This window comes from Oncorhynchus mykiss, chromosome 16 (assembly GCF_013265735.2).
Source record: "Oncorhynchus mykiss isolate Arlee chromosome 16, USDA_OmykA_1.1, whole genome shotgun sequence".
Classification (NCBI taxonomy): Eukaryota; Metazoa; Chordata; class Actinopteri; order Salmoniformes; family Salmonidae; genus Oncorhynchus; species Oncorhynchus mykiss.
In genome coordinates, this window is record NC_048580.1 from 24,578,041 (window position 1) to 24,600,485 (window position 22,445).

General features: G+C 43.0%; 1 protein-coding gene across 3 annotated transcripts in view; it reads left to right on the top strand.

The window, feature by feature from the left end:
• The window catches only part of LOC110491694 (V-type proton ATPase 116 kDa subunit a1), a 39,894-nt gene that overhangs the window by 15,256 nt on the left and 2,193 nt on the right, over positions 1–22,445 (top strand). For 2 of the 3 annotated variants that reach the window (XM_021565331.2, XM_021565332.2), the window contains exons 10-21: positions 2,843–3,055; positions 3,799–3,949; positions 4,242–4,381; positions 4,960–5,123; positions 6,630–6,720; positions 6,871–6,989; positions 7,160–7,376; positions 7,803–7,910; positions 8,506–8,703; positions 9,948–9,965; positions 11,407–11,524; positions 11,897–12,068. In XM_021565331.2, coding sequence (XP_021421006.2) covers positions 2,843–3,055; positions 3,799–3,949; positions 4,242–4,381; positions 4,960–5,123; positions 6,630–6,720; positions 6,871–6,989; positions 7,160–7,376; positions 7,803–7,910; positions 8,506–8,703; positions 9,948–9,965; positions 11,407–11,524; positions 11,897–12,068 — 1,709 coding nt within the window. The remainder of the gene's footprint in view (positions 1–2,842; positions 3,056–3,798; positions 3,950–4,241; positions 4,382–4,959; positions 5,124–6,629; positions 6,721–6,870; positions 6,990–7,159; positions 7,377–7,802; positions 7,911–8,505; positions 8,704–9,947; positions 9,966–11,406; positions 11,525–11,896; positions 12,069–22,445) is intronic. The other variant, XM_021565333.2, reaches the window with a different exon arrangement.

Below are 22,445 nucleotides of genomic sequence, written 5' to 3' on the forward strand. Positions count from 1 at the left end.
TTTTTGATGTTCTGGGTACCCATGCCAAATCTTTTCTGTCTCCTGAGGGGGAAAAGGTGTTTGTCGTGCCCTCTTCACAACTGTCTTGCTGTGTTTGGACCATGATAGTTTGTTGGTGATGTGGACACCAAGGAACTTGAAACTCTCGACCTGCTCAACTACAGCCCCGCCGATGTTAATGGGGGCCTGTTCGGCCCACCTTTTCCTGTAGTCTATGATCAGCTCCTTTGTCTTGCTCACATTGAAGGAGAGGTTGTTGTCCAGGCACCACACTGCATGCTCTGAGTACATGTCCTGGTAATCCGTCTGCGCAGTCTTCAGTGTTGCTTCAGTGTTGCTTGCCTCAAAGCGAGCATAAAAGGCATTTAGCTCGTCTGGTAGGCTCGCATCACTGGACAGCTCGCGGCTGGGTTTTCCTTTGTAGTCCGTAATAGTTTGCAAGCCCTGAGTGTTAGAGCCGGTATAGTAGGATTCAATATTTGCCTGTTTGATGGTTCGTCTGAGGGCATAATGGGATTTCTTAAAAGTGTCCAGATTAGTGTCCCGCTCCTTGAAAGCGGCAGCTCTAGCCTTTAGCTCGTGCGGATGTTGCCTGTAATCCAAAGCTTCTGGTTGGGATATGTACATGCGGTCATAGTAGGTACGACGTCGATGCACTTATTGACGAAGCCGATGAGGTGGTATACTCCTCAATGACATTGGATGAATACCGGAACATATTCCAGTCTGTGCTAGCAAAACAGTCCTGTAGCGTAGCATCCATGTCATCTGACCACTTCCATATTGAGCGAGTCACTGGTACTTGCTGCTTTAGTTTTTGCTTGTAAGCAGGAAAACTTGGAGGATAGAATTATGGTCAGATTTGCCATAGGGAGAGCTTTGTACGCGTCTCTGTGTGTGGAGTAAAGGTGGCCTAGAGTTTATTTTATCTGGTTGCACATGTGACATGCTGATAGAAACTAGGCAAAACGGATTTAAGTTTGCCTGCGTTAAAGTCCCCGACCACTAGGAGTGCCGCGTCTGCATGAGCATTTTCTTGTTTTCTTATGGCCTTATACAGCTAGTTGAGTGCGTTCTTAGTGCCAGCATCGGTTTGTGGTGGTAAATAGACGGCAAAAATAATATAGATGAAAACTCACTTGGTAGGTAGTGTAGTAGAGGAAAACCTGGTTCAGTTTGCTTTCCAACATCGACCTTTCAGCAGGACAATAACCTAAAACACAAGGCCAAATATACACTGGAGTTGCTTACCAAGACGACATTGAATGTTTCTGAGTGGCCTTGTTACAGTTTTGACTCAAATCTCCTTGAAAATCTATAGCAAGACTGTAAAATGGCTGTCTAGCAACAATCAACAACCAACTTGACAGCGCTTGAAGAATTATAAAAGTATAATGTGCAGAAAATTTGCTAACATTCTAAAAACATGTTTTCACTTTGTCGTCGTGGGGTATTGTGTCTAGGTGGGTGAGAAAAATGATCTATCTAATCCATTTTGAATTCCGGATGTAACACAACAAAATGTGGAATAAGTCAAGGAGTGTGAATACTTTCTGAAGGCACTGTATGATTGTAGGATTGGAGTTCCATCCAATCAGGGCCCATGAACTGTCCCAAATGGTTTGTTCCTGCCTGACTACGTTGCAGATGCCTGCATATCAAATAACCACATCATATGAGACAGCATTATGATGCCCGACTATGCAGTCGATGGTGTGGCGCGTAACGATTGGTTGATGCGATGCAACGTCTTTCAGGTAGGAACGCCACCCTTCACTGTTGCAAGTGAGGAAGTTACCCAGTTACCCCTTGTTCCGTTCTCAGGCTTGCATTTTCCAATACATCATTCTTGTTACACAGGGCTTTTGTGTTTGTGTGACAGTGTTGCATGCTAATCAACAGCATATGCAATGGCAATCATAAATTGTCCCGGAAAGCACATTTCTATGTGTGTGCTTGTGTTACACAGTCCCTTGATACTGTTGGTTTAAGTCGCACAATGTTCTTGATGTTGGGATGTGCACATGTGCAGTATCTCAGTACTAGTCGGTAGAGGTCTTTTGCCTCGTATAACAATAATTGTGTTGAATTCTATCCTTATAAAAAAAATAATGTGGTTCTGCTTGAAAGGGAAGACTCCCTCTGTCCTCCTCTAACCCTGCCCTCCAGGGGATTCACCGTGCTCAAGCTTTAAAATAAATTAAATCATAGTGGCCGTGTCCGAAATCTGTTTTTTCTACTACTTACTAAAACTACATACTGTTTAGTCAAAGTTAATACAGTAAGCAAAAAATATCAACATACTCGGCTCACCCTTCCTATGAATGCGTCGTCTAATGTGCAATTTCATTGATACCCGCTATTTGCTCACTTGGTTACAGTGAGATAAGATAAGTCCCCTTATCTCATTATCAGCTGACTATCAGCTGTTGTCAAACACATGTGCCTGGAAAGACGATTATTTTCCTCAAAAGTGTGCAGCGAATTCTACTAGATGAAAAGCCGAAGTGAGTATAACATCCTGGCATTTAAAGCATACTATAAAACGTAATATTTTCGCATACCTAAAATGACTACTATTTAGAACACAAGTATGGGTATTTGGACACGGTCTATGTCTGAACCATCTGAGGCCTGAAGACTTGCTTTAGCTCCCCTGAGATAATACCTACTACCTAGGCTTAGCTGCACAGACAACACCATCTTGTTGTCTGTGCAGGTCCAAAACCAGATATTTAATCATTAAACTGCACCAACGACCTGAAGACTTGCGTTAGCTCCCCGAAATAATACGTAGGCTTTAGCTCAACGGGCTAACAAAACCCTCTTTTCTCCTGTGCAGGTGCTGAACCAGACAGAGGACCACAGACAGAGGGTGCTCCAGGCTGCAGCCAAGACCATGAGGGTGTGGTTCATCAAGGTGAGGAAGATGAAGGCCATTTACCACACGCTGAACCTGTGCAACATCGACGTCACCCAGAAGTGCCTGATCGCCGAGGTGTGGTGCCCTGTATCCGACCTGGACTCCATCCAGTTCGCCCTGCGCCGAGGAACGGTGAGTCGGGTCTGCAAATCAGAAGGATTAGAGCTCTGAGGCAGGAACCTCCCTTTAGTTCATTACCTCACTTTCTGTTAAATAAATTGCATTCTTTATAAACACCATAGAATTTGAGTTGAATAGAAATACTTGGAATTGGACAGTAATCATAATAAAGGGATAAATTATATTGCTAGATATCAAATACATACAGATTGTCATTGTGCAATCTGTTTTGCCAGGCAAACTAAACTAACAACACGCACAATTTTCACCAGTTTCACCAGTTCACCCAGAGGTCTATGGAATGTACTCTTTCTGTGCCCTGTTCTTATCTAAAGCTAAATGAAATTACAGGAATAGGCCAACGTTGATGTAATGTTATCATGTAGCCAAATACAACAGTGCTTCTGCCCAGTCTTTGGTCTGCAGAACTGACCTGGGGTATGTTCCTTCTCCCATTACTCATTGGTCTAAGTGATGTGGCAACCTCCTCACTGAGTCATCTGAAAATATGAAAACGGTGTTTGTGTATTGGCTGTATCAGGTTTGTAATGGGCTTGCGAAGGTGAATTGGCATTTGTCAGGTAATTCTGGTATAGGGTGAAGTTTCCCCTAGATGCTGATCTTGGGTCAGATTTGCATTTTCCTCACTAATGATTAAGGTTAGGATTGGGGGAGGGGAAGCTGATCCTAGAGTTGTACCTAGGACAAACTTCACCCCATAGCGGTGACTCATTGTGGATTGGTGTGTTTTACAGGAGAGGAGTGGCTCCACAGTGCCCTCCATTCTCAACAGGATGACCACCAAGCAGACTCCGCCCACCTTCAACAAGACCAATAAGTTCACCTCTGGATTCCAGAACATCGTGGACGCTTACGGGATCGGAAATTACCGGGAGATTAACCCAGGTGACATACACGTCTACACTGTGTGCCTCTGTGTTGTTGTTGTTGTGTCTTTCTGTCGTTGTTGTTGTGTCTATGTATGCTGTTGTGTCTTTGTGTGTTGTTTTGTCTGTCTGTTTTGTTGTGTCTACATAACTGTCATGTCTCTGTGTGTTTTGTGTCTTGTGTTGCTTTGTCTCTTGTTTTGTCTCTTGTGTTGCTTGTGTCTCTATCTGTATCTTTTTGTTGTTTTCCCCCATGCCATTGTGTTGTACTGTCCACTGCGATGTGTCTTATTGTGTGCTCCTTCCTACAGCACCGTACACCATCATCACTTTCCCTTTCCTGTTTGCCGTCATGTTCGGGGACATGGGTCACGGTGTGCTGATGACCTGTGCCGCCCTCTACCTGGTCATCCGAGAGAGCCGCATCCTCTCCCAGAAGACTGACAATGAGGTACGTCCCACCAAGAGCGCTGATGACATTGTGTGCTTCCGATTCGATTCATATCTCCTTTCTCCTGAAGTGTGCACTCGTTCACTACTTCTCACAAACCTAAAAGCATTGGATTGGGGAATGAATGGGCCAGGGGGAGTTTCCACCATGTTTCTTATAACACTTAGTTCCTTTAAAGTCAGTGAAGGGATGTGAGCAAGTGCACACTTTGGGAGGAAGGAGATAATTAGGCCAATGTATTGTAGATTTAATTTGGCAAACTACCCTCTCTTGTACAGTAGGCTACATAACTTGGGGCAATTTAAGTAATGTTTTAGTGTTTGGTGTAGTTGAGTGTTGAATGATGGCTAGTACAGGCAATGACGGATGCATTCTTTACCCGGTGAGGCCTGGGTCGTGTTCATTAGGGTACGCAACAGAAAACATTTTCCAACGTTTTACAAAGGGAAATTAAAATGATTGTTTCTTATTGGACTGGTCTACGTTTTCCCTCTCTGTACGTTTTTTCCTTTCTGTGCCAATGAACATGACCCAGGCCAGTGCTCCAATGTGTGTTCATACTCTCCCTGCCCTGGCAGATGTTCAACATGGTATTCGCTGGACGCTACATCATCCTGCTGATGGGAATCTTCTCTGTCTACACCGGTATCATCTACAACGATTGCTTTTCCAAATCCCTCAACATGTTTGGCTCCGGTTGGAGTGTCCGGCCCATGTTCAGCCCCAAGGGAGCCAACTGGACGTAAGTTATCCGTCAGTTAACTGTCCTACCTATAAATCCACCAATAACCAACCAATCACTCACGCGACTGCGCGACAGCCAATTGGGTGAAGGCAGTTCTTGGTAACAAGCTTTGACATTAGCTAACAACAAAAGGATACACCCACCACGGGAGATTTCAATAGCATGATTGCTGTTTAACATATTGTAAAAAAATAAAAATACTCAAACTTTCATTCCAGTTAATGTAGAAGCCGGGTTTTTCCACGAAAGGTGTCCTTTTTGTGTAGTATAACTTGGTGAAAACATTTTAATTCACCTAATTTTAACACTGTCATGATGAGCGGATGTTAAACTCTTCTGAAGTTGGTAACACTGATGTGCCTCGGAACCGTTTGAGATACAAACTAATATGACCCCACTATGGAAAGGGGAGACATTGCTCCGTTTTGCTCTATGACCCACACAAGTGTCATGGGACTTGTCTGAAGGTAACCCATACAAACAAATGGAAGTATGGAGGTGGTTTTGTGGCAACAAAAATAAGGGGTTAAATATGTGTCCAAAAAAACTAAAATATTCCCTGAGCTTTCTTATATCGCCTAGATATAGGACAGACACTTCAAAACCTTATTCCTTATGATTTATTTTTTAACTTTTATTATTATTTCTTTTTTGCCATTTATGAATGTTTAATTCAATGCATTTCTAGGCGCTGTAGTATTAAAGGCCAAGTTCAAAATTGTATCATATTTTTTCTTTTTTCTTGTATTTTACCCCAATTATCTCCCCGATTTCGATCTTGTCTCATCGCTGCAACTCCTCAACGGGAGGCGAAGGTTAAGTCATGCGTCCTCCGAAACATGACCCGCCAAACCGCGCTTCTTTACATCCACCCGCCTTAATCCGGAAGCCAGCCGCACCAATGTGTCGGAGGTAACACTATTCAACTGACGACGAGGTCAGCCTGCAGGCGCCCGGCCCGCCACAAGGAGTCGCTAGAGCGCGATGAGCCAAGAAAAGCCCTCCCGGCCAAACCCTCTCCTAACCTGGACGATGCTGGGCCAATTGTGCTCCTCCCTGTGGGACTCCCGGTCACAGCCGGTTGTGATACGTCTTGGGATCAAACCCAGGTCTGTAGTGACTCCTCTAGCACTGCGGGGTCTTAAAATTCCAAATCAAATTGCTAAATGATCCATAGTATGACCATCTTAAAATAATTTCATATGTTAGCTTAGTACCCCCAACGGCTTTGACTTTTAGAGTTTAAAATCTTCAGAGAAGTCACAGTGAGTGTACAGAGGGACATTTAGCAAGTCTTTATTTATTTATATACAAAATCTGATTTATTGAAAGTTCCATCTGGGGTATATTACAGGGCACTTCATTTATTATACCAGGCTTTTTAAAATCTAATATTGGTGCACTTTCCAGCAATGCATACTAGAACCCCCTTTATGTATACTGTCTGTCAATGATAGCAACGCTCTACAAATTGTTCACTTCAATTGTCTATAATATATCTAGGTTTGAAACTCTCAATGAAAATAAGGTGCTGCAGCTGGACCCAGCCGTGCCGGGTGTCTTCAATGGCCCCTATCCACTGGGTATAGACCCGGTAAGTCTGTCTGCCCAGTCAGTCTGTCTGTCTGAACTGTTATATTGTCCGTTCCTCTGTTTCTCTGTGTCTGTCTATCTGTCTGCACTTACCGGGAGTCATCTCGACAATGAGAGCTCTTTATCTACGCCTCTTCTTTGTGATCTTCAGATCTGGAACATTGCCACCAACAAGTTGACCTTCCTTAACTCCTTCAAGATGAAGATGTCTGTGATCCTGGGAGTGATCCACATGATGTTTGGCGTCTCTCTCAGCCTGTTCAACCACCTGTACGTACCCCTCTGTGTTTAATGCTGTATGTGGTCTGGATGTCCGTTTTGACCTTTTACCTGTAAACCAGAGTGCCAAAGACAAAAGGTTCATTCATGAAAACGTAATGGTCAATAATGTTATTCTCTTCTCCTCTTCTCATATTTTATTTTCTCTTACTGTGGGCCAGGTACTTCAAGAAGCCCCTGAACATCTTCCTGGGCTTCATCCCTGAGATTGTCTTCATGGCCAGCCTGTTCGGCTACCTCATTATCCTGGTCTTCTACAAGTGGACGGCCTACGACGCTTTCACCTCCAAGGACGCGCCCAGCCTCCTCATTGCCTTCATCAACATGTGTCTCTTCAACTACGGCGACGTCACCAATAAGCCTCTCTACCGGGGACAGGTGTGACCGGGGGACCCTTCCCTCCATCCCTCGGTCTCTCCTAGCTACTCTGGTCTCTTTGATGCCCAGTGGCATATGGGGCTGCATCTCAATAGTGACTCAAAAAGTGACTTAATTTCCTCGTCTTCTTTCCTTTGTCTGCTCCCATCAGAAAGAACTTAACAGATGAGAAGATAGACCCTTGAGGTGTGCCTGTTACGACCCTTTCAGCTTTTCAACACTTTTACCCCCTCCCTCTCTCTCTCTCTCTCTCTCTCTCTCTCTCGCTCACACCAGTGCAATCAAAGGAACGGGAAAGGTGGTCACTATTTTAGGCTATTGGGGGCGCAGCCAGGGTCCCGGAGAGCGAGTTAGCCTATGTCGCTGATAAGGCTCCATGTCCCCAAAATGTTGTCTGTTAACGTTCTCTCTGTTTTGAATCTATAGATGGGGATCCAGATTGTTTTGGTGCTGATTGCCCTTGCATGTGTTCCCTGTATGCTGATAGTGAAAACTATGGTGCTTCGGCGCCAGCACCTGTGGAAAAAGCACCTGGTATGTTCATCAGATCTGACCTTTAACCTTTACGACTCTAGTTGATTACCTGTTTTTGAGAACCTGTTGTCGTTTTCTTTCGCTTTTTTCGTGGCCTTTCGTTTCTATGGACTGTATGTTTTATTTCTGTAATGTTGTGCTTGGTTGTGTTTTGCCATACAATGATGCTTTAAAGCATGCCTTGGAAAATCTGTGAAGTAAAACAAGTATATTTACTTTGCTATATTTTGATAAAAGATTACAAAGAGATTAGAAATAATTTAGCTGCATGTAAAAAATATTTATTTTGTTATTTGATTAACACAGGGCTAGCTTTGCTTGTTTGGCATATTAGTGGCACCTAACAAGTCTCCAATTTGTACAATATTCCCCATAATTTTAAATATTTGACATATATTTTCCATGTCTTTTTTTCCATATATTTTACATGTATTTTGCATACATGATTAACATTTTTACATGTATTTTACATATATTTTACATATTGTTTTTATATCAATCTGCTTGTTGGGTGCCCCCCTAAGTGCCAAACGGAAACATAACACCCCAAGGCGTGCTTTAAGCCAGACACAGATCTTGTGGCTTTTGTATCTAGTCACAGAAGAGGGAAGAATGCCCTGCAGAGAATCTAGAGCAATCTTTAGAGCAAACAGGCGTGTCCTCATCAACCGGACTCACCCAACAGGGCACACAGAAATTCGGAGGGGTGCGGGTGGGCAACGGGCCCACGGAGGACGAAGCTGGTATCATGGACCACGACGCGCTCTCACAGCACTCTGAGGACGGAGACGAGGTGAGCCAAGGGGTTAACTGACCACGTACCTTTCTGACATTTTGGCTCTGAAGTACCATAATTTCAGACTGAAAGTTAATTTAAAAAAAATATCTATCATCTGGTTTTCTCTCAGCTTAGAATAGAATCGAATATCTTCCCACTTCGGACCTTACTTCCTTCTGCCATTCTTAAACATGTATTATGACCTTTCTCCCTTTCAAACGTTGTATCTCTTTCTCATTAGAAAGCACTTCGTTCCCCTCTCTCATTTGAAATCATCCCGTTCTTTATCACACCTTTTAAAACCTCTCATTCATAACTACAGTATAGCTCTTCCTCTGGATCTTTCTCTCAAACCATTTGAAACCCTTTTAAAGGGATGAGTCTGTGGACCTTTTTACAGAATTTGTGGTATCTTTGTAGACTACAGCACATACTGCTTCACTCTATTCCTTATGCAGCAGCAATGACTTGCTATAACCTGTCGCAGCTACATAAAACCCATTAATGTACCCTCACTACGTAGCTTCGTTACATCGTCTTCCTCTTAGACGTGTGTTTCAAATAGCAGCGCTTCTTTCTGTGTGTTATTGAGTGAAGGGGGGGGGGGGGGGGTACAAGTGAGGGCAGGGGGGATGGAATGGAAGAGATAAGAAATGGATTTTCTGTTTCCAGTGGGTTCAGAAAAGTAAACAGTGAGGTGATTTTGCATGAGAACCAGCCTCAGTGAGTCATTGCATCAGGGAATGGAATTTGGAAAATATTGTTTCTGAGTCAGAGGTTCTGGGGTTTTTCATGTAGGCCTAATGTTACATTATATATCCTGGTAAGAGGTTTGTTTTTTACAGAGAAAGTGTACTTGATAGTCCAATAAGAGTATACTTTGATGATTTCTTATGAAAAGGTTTGTATGTTTACAACAAAATTGCTGGCTTGTTCTGTAATACAAACTACAACTACTATGAAATGTGTACTGTGTCCAAGATGATATAATTTCATTGTGGGTGTTGGGAGCATCTTTTAAAGTAATGATTCACTGGAAGGCCAACCAGACATTCTCTGGCACCTTTTCTGAACGTTTAAACATTTAGCAAAATGCTGGATTAACTAAAACTGTTATTATGTTGTCGCAAAGCGCCATAGAATGTTATGTAATGCATGCTATTCATTTTTTTGTGATCATTTTTTGCCATCACGGTAGTCATATAACAAATTGCTTCCTGAACCCTGCCACTAACCTTTGACCTCTGCTTACTTTCAAGCATGCAGAGGAGGAACCGGTAAGAGCCAGGCCGTGCATCCCGGCATGCTGTGCGTCTGCCTGTCCCCAATGACAGTATTCTGTGCCCTGTCTGTTTACCCAACCTGCCTACCTACCCACTCTCTGTCAACCACCCAAGAATGACGTGTGTGTGCATCAAATCAAATCAAAGTTTATTTGTCACGTGTGCCGAATACAACAGGTGTAGCACTTACAGTGAAATGCTTACTTACAGGCTCTAACTAATAGTGCAAAAAAGGTATTGGGTGAACAATAGGTAAGTAAAGAAATAAAAACAACAGTAAAAAGACAGTGAAAAACAGTAGCGAGGCTATATACAGTAGCGAGGCTATAACAGTAGCAAGGCTACACACAGACACCGGTTAGTCAGGCGGATTGAGGTAGTATGTACATGTAAATATGGTTAAAGTGACAATGCATATATGATGAACAGAGGGTAGCAGTAGCGTAAAGAGGGGTTGGCGGGTTGTGGGTGGCGGGACAGCATGTGTGTGTGTGTATGCGTGTATGTGTGTAGCAAGGCAAGGCAAGTGCATCAAAAAACAGTTTTGATTGGATTCCCTTTCATTAACTAACATTTAGCCATACCATCTGATTGCTCACTTTTTATTTTTCTCTGCATCTCCTTTCTCACCAATCCTCAGTCCATCCATCCCCACCAATGTGCATTGAGATATCAAAAAGGCATGATTTTATTGTTGCTGTAATGTTTTGCTATTGATATCTGGATGTTGGATGAAAACCAATATCTGAGCTATTCAGCTTCTTACATTTGCCATTGCAACATGTACTGTGCAGTAGTGTTGTTTTTCTTAGCGAATCACGTTGGAAGCCCTTTTCAAGTAGAACAATGAGAGCCAGCGCTGGCTTTTCCGTGAACTGTGAGCAGATCGAAGGACAAAAGAGAGGGATGGAAAAAGGAAGCCTTGCCCTTGCCAAGCTAAACTGAATGATTTTGATTCTCATGTTTTTCACATCTCATACGCAAGGGAAGAAAGCCACATTACCGGTAGTTGTGGATAGATTAGATAAAGCAACCTCTTGAGGTACAATTCACTCAGTATGGAATTACAGCATACTTACAGTCAACTGTAAAGTGAATTTGAACAGCACCAGCCAGAGTCATGTTCAGCAGGGCACACTGTAACAAAACCTTTTTGCAATGGAAAACAAAAATCTGTGTTTTTATTAGACAAGCTCAGGTGGTACCTCCCTGTTTCTTTCCTTTTTACTCTCTTTCAAATCCTTTTTTTTCTGTTTTGTTCCTACTGACCATGACCATAGCCTAGATCTGTGTAGCTTCCAGTGGAATGACCATTGTTAATAGTAGACATCTAGTTTCCATCGGAATGGCAGTAGGTCTTAGTGCACATGCTGTTCCAATGGAAGGAGCATTGATCTTAGAACACATCCCTGATGAGCACCTCCTCTCTCTGCAGTTTGACTTTGGAGATGTGGCGGTCCACCAGGCCATCCACACCATAGAATACTGCCTGGGCTGCATCTCCAACACTGCCTCCTACCTGCGACTCTGGGCCCTCAGTCTGGCCCATGCACGTGAGTGTTACCCACACACTGCACACACACACTACACACAGGTGAATATACTGTGCACGTGCATGTAACTACGTACTCTGTGCACCTAGAAATACATGCGCGCGCACACACACAACGAGTAGGCACGCACTCATAACACAAGCATAGTGCACATGCAATACGGTTCTTTTCTATCTCTCACTTACTCAATCATGCACATACTACATGGCAAGAGGGTTGACACTAATTGGTGGATAACGACCTACTGGTGGAATGAACGCCTTACATCGCTCACTTCTCACCTCCCTATCTCCCGTCTGTCTCTTTCTACCTCTCTTTCCCCTTTCTATCTTTCTTTTTTTTCTTTCCTTCTTTCTCTCTCTCTATCCACAGAGCTGTCGGAGGTGCTTTGGACGATGGTGATGCACCTGGGCCTATCCTCCAGGAGCGGAGGCGGCTTCTTCGGCCTGTCAATCATCTTCGCGGCCTTCGCCATGCTCACCGTGTGCATCCTGCTCATCATGGAAGGCCTGTCCGCCTTCCTGCACGCGCTCCGTCTCCACTGGTGAGTCTCAAACACGCACGTACACACTACACATACAGTGCCTTCAGAAAGTATTCTTACCCTTTCACTTATTACACATTTTTGATTGTGTTACAGCATGAATTCAAAATTGATTAAATCGTTTTTTTCCCCCCTCTCACCCATCTACACAAAATACCCCATAATGACAAAGTGAAAACTTGTTTTTAGAAATTTTAGCAAATTGATTGAAAATGAAATACAGAAATATTCACACCCCTGAGTCAATACTTTGTAGAAGCAATACTTTAGCGTCTTTCTGTGTGCGTCTCTAAGAACTTTCCACACCTGCCCATTATTCTTTTCATAATTCTTCAAGCTCTGTCATATTGGTTGTTGATCATTGCTAGACAACAATTTTTTCAGGTTTTGACACAGATTTTCAAGTAGATTTAAATCAAAACTGTAACTCGGCCACTCAGGAACATTCACTGTCTTCTTCATAAGCAACTCCAGTGTAGATTTGGCCTTGTGTTTTAGGTTATTGTCCTTCTGAAAGGTTAATTAATTTCCCAGTGCCTGGTGGAAAGCAGACTGAACCAAGTTTTCCTCTAGGATTTTGCCTGTGCTTCACTCAATTCTATTTATTTTTTATCCTGAAACACTCACCCCAAACATAACACTTTGTATTCAGGACAAAAAGTTAATTGCTTTGCCACATTTTTTGCAGTATTACTTTAGTGCCTTGTTGCAAACAGGATGCATATTTAGGAATATTTTATTCTGTAAAAGCTTCCTTCGTTTGACTAAGTCATTTTGGTTAGAATTGTGGAGTAACTGCAATGTTGTTGATCCATCCTCAGTTTCCTCCTATCACAGCCATTCAACTCTGTAACTGTTTTAAAGTCAACTTTGGCCTCATGGAGAAATCCCTGAGCGGTTTCTTTCCTCTCCAGCAACTGAGTTAGGAAGGACACCTGTGTCTTTGTAGTGACTAGGTGTACTGATACACCATCCAAACTGTAATTAATAACTTCACCATGCTCAAAAGGAATATTCAATGTCTGTCTTTTTTTTTTACCCATCTACTAATAGGTGCCCTTCTTTTGCAAAAACCTCCCTGGTCTTTGTGGTCGAATCTGTGTTTGAAATTCACTGCTCGACTGAGGGACTTTACAGATACTTATATGTGTGGTGTGCAGAGATGAGGTAGCCATTCAAAAATCATATAAAACACTATTATTGCCCACAGAGTGAATCCATGCAACTTATTTTGTGACGTGTTAAGTAAATGTGTTAATACTTTCTGAAGACACTCTACGTCTGCACACACACATTACACACACACACACACACACACACACACACACACACACACACACACACACACATTACACACACACACACACACACACATTACACACACACACACACACACACATTACACACACACACACATTACACACACACACACATTACACACACACACACATTACACACACACACACATTACACACGCTCACAGACACCCACACACACACATTACACACACACACATACACACATACACACACATTACACACGCTCACAGACACCCACACACACACACACATTACACACTCACACACACACACATTACACACTCACACACACACACATTACACACCCACACACACACACACACGCTCACAGACACCCACACACACACACATTACACACGCTCACAGACACCCACACACACATTACACACGCTCACAGACACCCACACACACACACACATTACACACGCTCACAGACACCCACACACACACACATTACACACACACACACATTACACACCCCCCCACACACACACACATTACACACACACGCACACATTACACACGCTCACAGACACCCACACACACACACATTACACACACACACACATTACACACCCCTACACACATACACACATTACACACCCCCACACACACACACACATTACACACACACGCACAGATTACACACGCTCACAGACACACACACACACACACACACACATTACACACACTCACAGACACCCACACACACACACACATTACACACGCTCACAGACACCCACACACACACACACAGACACACACACACACACATTACACACGCTCACAGACACCCCCACACGCACACACACACACACATTACACACACACACAATGACAGACTCTGTATACCGTATCCATGGCCCTGTGCAACCTCCAAATTGATGCTGTTCAGATACCTTGGGATCTGCTCATCTGTTTTCGTGTAAACTCACAGGAGAGCACACATGGTCGGGAGGTGGAGTGGAGTGTGGAATGTGATGGGTAAAGACTCACGGAGTGAATCCAGTGCCTTAGCAGAGGGGAGTGTGCCACTGACTGATGATCCAGTTCACAGCCCCCACAGTCTATCTTGGCTGCATCCCAAATGGTATCCTATTCCCTACATAATCCACTACTTTTGACCAAGGCCCATGTGTCGGGAATAGGGTACCATTTGGGATGCAGACTAACTGTCCAGTCTTCATGCGATACTCCATTTTTCACTTTCTCCAAAGTGTCCTTTTCCCCCTGAGTTTTCCAGTGATAGAGGTCATGTGGAAAAATAGCTCTGCGCAGTGTAACCAAATAGACATATACTGTAGGTAGACAGGCGAGAGGTGATATTTTTAAGAATTGGAAAACTAAATAAACAAAAAACTCATTATCATTCTTTTTTACTTTGTTAGTGGTCTATCTTTCTTAGGTAAAGGTTTTTGGCATGTTACGTACAGAGTTGGGTTTATTTTCTTAAAACCTTCCTCGTCTGGCACTGGCTATTAAGCACTAATGACCATCTTACCTCATGGTTGTGAAATGAGGTATAGGAGAGTGTGTTTTTGTTGGATGCCAGTATAAGCCTAATGTCTTACGCCTGCTTGCCTGCCTTTGTACTGTAGTCTGTCAGTGTTGGAATGGTGCAGTGCCATACCGCTCTCTCTCCCAAACATCAGTCAGTTTATCAGCTCCTCAAAATGGCCTCCAGGGAAATGCTATGTAGACCACCTCACATAAATAATGGGTGCATTCAAAATGGCAACCTATTTCCTATAGTGCACTACTTTTGACCAGGGCCCAGCTAAATATATTAAAGGCCCAGTGCAGAAAAAGTTTTGTTTTTCTATGTTTTGTATCATATTGTACTACAGCTGATGAGAATATATATATATATATATATATATATATATATATATATATATATATATATATATATATATATATATATATATATAGTAAATGAAACTGAATATATATGTATATATATATATAGTAAATGAAAATGTCACCGGGCAGACCAAAACTCTATCCCACTAAAACAGGTTGAAATTTCAGACAGTCTTTTCAAACAGCTCTTACACTAAAATGGCATTATCATAATTTTCACAATTTCACAGTATTATTCCAACATCATAGTGTGGAAATATACTGTAAATAAAACACAGGAAAATCAAGTCATTGACTGCATTGGGCCGTTAAATGCTGCCCTCTCAACTCTGACAGCTAAATATTTGCTGTGGCGGTGGGACATTCCTTGGCACTTCCCGTGCTTCCCTCGTATGGCTGTCAGCTGAGGCCGGAGAGGAGGAGCGGGAATTGGGAATCCACTCTTTGTTTTTTCAATGCATCAAGACATCAGGCTGCGTTCCAAATGGCACCCTATTCCCTACATAGTGCTCTGCAGTACTTATGACCAGGGCCCATAGGTCTCTGGTCAAAAATTGTGCACTATATAAGGAATATGATGCCATTTGGGACACACCCCAGAAAGAGTGACTATACCAGAGCCTGACCTTGTTCGTTTAACTCTGAAGTTTCTCACCTTGGCTTTCGGTAACTTGACTGAACATAAAAATAAATAAATAAATTAAAAACTTGACTGAACATGTAAACATTGAAGTGAACTTCTAAATTGTCCAGCAGAGGAGGATAGAAAAAATTAGTTTTTGGGTGCACAAAGACCAGAGTCATTATGTAAAGGTGGTCAGTGTACGTCACATTGGTCTGGGTTTACCGATGATTCTGACAATAACGTCCATAGCCTATATCATTCGAAGCATGCACCATTGATGTTTCTGGTCCTGGTGCCATATGAAAAATACCACAAACCTCCAAGATTATCTTATTTGAGAATAAATGTAATCTCTCATAATGAATGTCATTTTAATATCTGGTTGGGTTCCAGTTCCAGTGTAGATGAGGAGGGGAATGTTAAGACGTGAAGGGTCTCATCTGATCGTCTGCCTCTGGATACTGTGCTTATTTTGGCCATATTTGGTCACCCACCGCTCTGATACGACGTTCCATTCCAGGACGTTGCCCCCTAGGCGGCAGGTAACCTAAGCGGTTCGAGAGGCGAGACAGCCACCGGAAGGTGAGAGCTGGCAACAGGAAGGTTGCTGTTATCAGATCCTAGACGCCATTGCCTGCCCTTGAGCAAAACACTTAACTCCCCACAACAACAGCTCCCTGGGCACCCAGTGTGTCAGCCCCCCGCAACCTGTCCATGTACAGTGCTTTTAGAAAGTATTCACACCCCTTGACTTTTTCCACATTTTGTTGTGTTACAATGTGGGATGAAAATGAATTTAATTGTAACATCTTTGTCAACGATCGCCACAAAATACTCTGCAATGTCAAAGAGGAAGAAAAATTCTCTATATTTTTGTTAATTCGTGGAATATAAAACACTATCTTGATAAGATACAGTGCCTTGCGAAAGTATTTGGCCCCCTTGAACTTTGCGACCTTTTGCCACATTTCAGGCTTCAAACATAAAGATATAAAACTGTATTTGTTTGTGAAGAATCAACAACAAGTGGGACACAATCATGAAGTGGAACGACATTTATTGGATATTTCAAACTTTTTTAACAAATCAAAAACTGAAAAATTGGGCGTGCAAAATTATTCAGCCCCTTTACTTTCAGTGCAGCAAACTCTCTCCAGAAGTTCAGTGAGGATCACTGAATGATCCAATGTTGACCTAAATAACTAATGATGATAAATACAATCCACCTGTGTGTAATCAAGTCTCCGTATAAATGCACCTGCACTGTGATAGTCTCAGAGGTCGGTTAAAATCGCAGAGAGCATCATGAAGAACAAGGAACACACCAGGCAGGTCCGAGATACTGTTGTGAAGAAGTTTAAAGCCGGATTTGGATACAAAAAGATTTCCCAAGCTTTAAACATCCCAAGGAACACTGTGCAAGCGATAATATTGAAATGGAAGGAGTATCAGACCACTGCAAATCTACCAAGACCTGGCCATCCCTCTAAACTTTCAGCTCATACAAGGAGAAGACTGATCAGAGATGCAGCCAAGAGGCCCATGATCACTCTGGATGAACTGCAGAGATCTACAGCTGAGGTGGGAGACTCTGTCCATAGGACAACAATCGTATATTGCACAAATCTGGCCTTTATGGAAGAGTGGCAAGAAGAAAGCCATTTCTTAAAGATATCCATAAAAAGTGTTGTTTAAAGTTTGCCACAAGCCACCTGGGAGACACACCAAACATGTGGAAGAAGGTGCTCTGGTCAGATGAAACCAAAATGTAACTTTTTGGCAACAATGCAAAACGTTATGTTTGGCGTAAAAGCAACACAGCTCATCACCCTGAACACACCATCCCCACTGTCAAACATGGTGGTGGCAGCATCATGGTTTGGGCCTGCTTTTCTTCAGCAGGGACAGGGAAGATGGTTAAAATTGATGGGAAGATGGATGGAGCCAAATACAGGACCATTCTGGAAGAAAACCTGATGGAGTCTGCAAAAGACCTGAGACTGGGACGGAGATTTGTCTTCCAACAAGACAATGATCCAAAACATAAAGCAAAATCTACAATGGAATGGTTCAAAAATAAACATATCCAGGTGTTAGAATGGCCAAGTCAAAGTCCAGACCTGAATCCAATCGAGAATCTGTGGAAAGAACTGAAAACTGCTGTTCACAAATGCTCTCCATCCAACCTCACTGAACTCGAGCTGTTTTGCAAGGAGGAATGGGAAAAAATGTCAGTCTCTCGATGTGCAAAACTGATAGAGACATACCCCAAGCGACTTACAGCTGTAATCGCAGCAAAAGGTGGCGCTACAAAGTATTAACTTAAGGGGGCTGAATAATTTTGCACGCCCAATTTTTCAGTTTTGGATTTGTTAAAAAAGTTTGAAATATCCAATAAATGTTGTTCCACTTCATGATTGTGTCCCACTTGTTGTTGATTCTTCAGTTTTATATCTTTATGTTTGAAGCCTGAAATGTGGCAAAAGGTCGCAAAGTTCAAGGGGGCCGAATACTTTCGCAAGGCACTGTAGGTATTCAAACCCCTGAGTCAAAACATGTTAGAATTACCTTTGGCAGAGATTACAGTTGTGAGTCTTTCTGGGTCTCTAAGAGCTTTGCACACCTGGATTGTACAATATTTATCCATTATTCTTTAAAACATTTGTCAAGCTCTGTCAAGTTGGTTGTTGATCATTGCCATTTGCCATAGATTTTCAAGACAATTGAAGTCAAAACTGTAACTAGGCTACTCAGGAACATTCAATGTCGTCTTGGTAAGCAACTCCAGTGTATATTTGGCCTTGAGTTTTAGGGATATTCAATGTCTGCTCTTGTAGAAAAATCTCCCTGGTCTTTGTGGTGGTATCTGTGTTTAAAATGCACTGCTCGACTTAAGGACCTTACAGATAATTGTATATGTGGGCTACAGAGGGGGTGTAGTCATTTAAAAATCATGTTAACACTATTATTGCAAACAGAGTTAAGTCCATGCATCTTATTATGTGACTTTTTAAGTACATTTTTACTCCTCAACTTATTTAGGCTTGCCATAACAAAATAATTGAATATATATTGACTCAATACATTTCAGCTTTTCATTTTTAATTTGTAAACATTTCTAAAAACATAATTCCACTTTGACATTATGGGGTATTGTGTGTAAGTGACACAGAATCTCAATTTAATACGTTTTAAATTCAGGCTGTAACACAACAAATGTGGAAAAAGTCAAGGGGTATGAATACTTTCTGAAGGCACTGAATGTGTACTGCATGTACAGTATGTGTATGTACAGTGCATTCAAAATGTATTCAGACCCGTTGACTTTTTCCAGATTTTGTTACATTACAGCCTTATTCTTATTCCTTATTCTTAAATGTATTAAATCGTTTTTTCCCCTCATTAATCTACACACAATACCCAACAATGACAAAGCAATAACCGTTTTTCACGTTTACATAAGTATTCAGACCCTTTACTCAGTACTTTGTTGACGCACCTTTGGCTGCGACTACAGCGAAGATACAGAGAAGATACGTCTGGTAAGACGAGGGGCAGGGGTGTGTGTCTATTTGTCAATAACAGATGATGCGCGATGTCTAATATTAAAGAAGTCTGGAGGTATTGCTCGCCTGAGGTAGAGTACCTTATGATAAGCTGTAGACCACACTATCTATCAAGAGAGTTCTCATCTATATTATTCGTAGCCGTCTTTTTACCACCACAAACCGCTGCTGGCACTAAGACCGCACTCAACGAGCTGTATAAGGCCATAAGCAAACAAGAAAATGCTCACCCAGAAGTGGCGGTCCTAGTGACTGGGTACTTCAATGCAGGAATACTTAAAACCGTTTTACCTGATTACTACCAGCATGTCACATGTGCAACCAGAGGAAAAAAACTCTACACCACCTTACCTCCACACACAGAGACGCTTACAAAGCTCTCCCTCGCCCTCCATATGGCAAATCTGACCATAATTCTATCCTCCAAGTTTTCCTGCTTACAAGCAAAAACTAAAGCAGGAAGTACCAGTGACTTGCTCAATACGTAAGTAGTCAGGTGACATGGATGCTACACTACAGGACTGTTTTGCTAGCACAGACTGGAATATGTTCCGGGATTCATCCAATGTCATTGAGGAGTATACCACCTCATCGGCTTCGTCAATAAGTGCATCGACGACGACGTCCCCACAGTGACCGAACAAACATATCCCAACCAAAAGCTATGGATTGCAGGCAACATCCGCATCGAGCTAAAGGCTAGAGCTGCCGCTTTCAAGGAGCAGGACACTAATCTGGACGTTTATAAGACCTCAGATGAACCATCAAACAGGCAAAGCGTCAATACAGGATTAAGATGTAATCCTACTACACCGGCTCTGACACTCGTTGGATGTGGCAGGGCTTGAAAACTATTTCGGACTACAAAGAGAAACCGAGACGTGAGCTGCCCAGTGACACGAGCCTACCAGACGAGCTAAATGCCTTTTATGCTCGCTTCGAGGCAAGCAACACTGAAGCATGTATGAGAGCACCAGCTGTTGCGGACGACTGTGTGATGGTAGCCGATGTGAGCAAGACCTTTAAACAGGTCAACATTCACAAAGCCGCGGGGCCAGACGGATTACCAGGACATGTACTCAGAGCATGCGTGGACCAACTGGCAAGTGTCTTCACTGATATTTTTAACCTCTCCCTGACCGAGTCTGTAATACCTACATGTTTCAAGCAGAACACCATAGTCCCTGTCCCCAAGGAAGCGAAGGTAACCTGCCTAAATGATTATCGCCCCGTAGCACTCACGTCGGTAGCCATGAAGTGCTTTGAAAGGCTGGTCATGGCTCACATCAACAGCATTATCTCAGATACCCTAGACCCACTCCCATTCACATACCGCCCCAACAGATCCACCGATGATGCAATTTCAATCGCACTCCACGTTGCCCTTTCCCACCTGGACAGAAGGAACACCTATGTGAGAATGCTGTTCATTGACTACAGCTCAGCGTTCAACACCATAGTGCCCACAAAGCTCATCACTAAGCTAAGGACACCGGGACTAAACACCTCCCTCTGCAACTGGATCCTGGACTTCCTGACGTGCTTATCCCCAACACTTGGGCCCCTAAGGGGTGTGTGCTCAGTCCCCTCCTGTACTCCCTGTTCACCCACGACTGCTTGGCCAAACACGACTCCAACACCATCATTAAGTTCACCGATAACGATGAGACAGCCTATAGGGATGAGGTCAGAGACCTGGCAGTGTGGTGCCAGGACAACAACCTCTCCCTCAATGTGAGCAAGACAAAGGAGCTGATTGTGGACTACAGGAAAAGGAGGGACGAACAGGCCCCCATTCACATCGACGGAGCTGTAGTGGAGCAGGTCGAGAGTTCTTTGGTGTCCACATCACTAACGAACTATCATTGTCCAAACACAGCAACACAGTCCTGAAGAGGGCACAACAACACATTTGCCCCCTCAGGAGACAGAAAATATTTGGGATGGGTCCCCAGATCCTCAAGAAGTTCTACAGCTGCACCATTGAGAGCATCTTGAATGGCAACTGCTCGGCATCTGACCGCAAGGCGCTACAGGGGATAGTGCGTACGGCCCAGTACATCACTGGGGCCAAGCTTCCTGCCATCCAGGACCAAGCTTCCTGCCATCCAGGACCTACATGTACAAATTGCCCCCCCCCCCCCCCCCCCCCCCCGCACACTGACTCGATACCGGTATCCCCTGTGTATAGCCTAGTTATTGTTATTTTATTTTGCTACTATTTTATTCTTTTTTACTTCAGTTTATTTGGTAAATATTTTCTTAACTCTTCCTTGAACTGCACTGTTGGTAAAGGGTTTGTAAGCATTTCACAGTAACCTGTTGTATTCAGCGCATGTTACAAATTTTCTTTGTCACCAACCTGACCAAGGCCCTTCTGCTCCGATTGCTCAATTTGGCGAGGAGGCCAACTCTAGGAAAAGTCTTGGTTGTCTCCAAGAACACAGGAGGCCACTGTGTTCTTGGAGACCTTCAATGCTGCAGAAATGTTTTGGTACCCTTCCCCAGATCTGTACCTCTACACAATCCTGTCTCGGAGCTCTACGGACAATTCCGTACAATTGAGCTCAATTTCGAGTCTCATAGCAAAGGGCCTGAATACTTATGTAAATAAGGTATTTCTGTTTTTTATTTTTAGTAAATTTGAAAAGATTTCTAAAAACCTGTTTTCACTTTGTCATTATGGGGTATTGTGTGTAGATTGATGAGGAAAAACATTTTTGGAATCCATTTTAGAAAAAGGCTGTAACATAACAAAATGTGGAAAAAGGGTTAAAAGCGGAAGTACGATTTCAGTTGAACCTTGTGTGCAATTGATTATCATTATCTTAATCCATCTGCCCTTGCTTACTTCCCTTGGCAGATTTTATAGAACTGTGGGAAATCAGTATGATGGAAACTAGTTGGAGCTATTGCTTCCTTCCACCCATCCATGCATCTCAGATCTGCCAGAGGAGTGAACGAGGACAGAGGAGAGAGGGAATGAAGTGCAGCCTCAGTCACT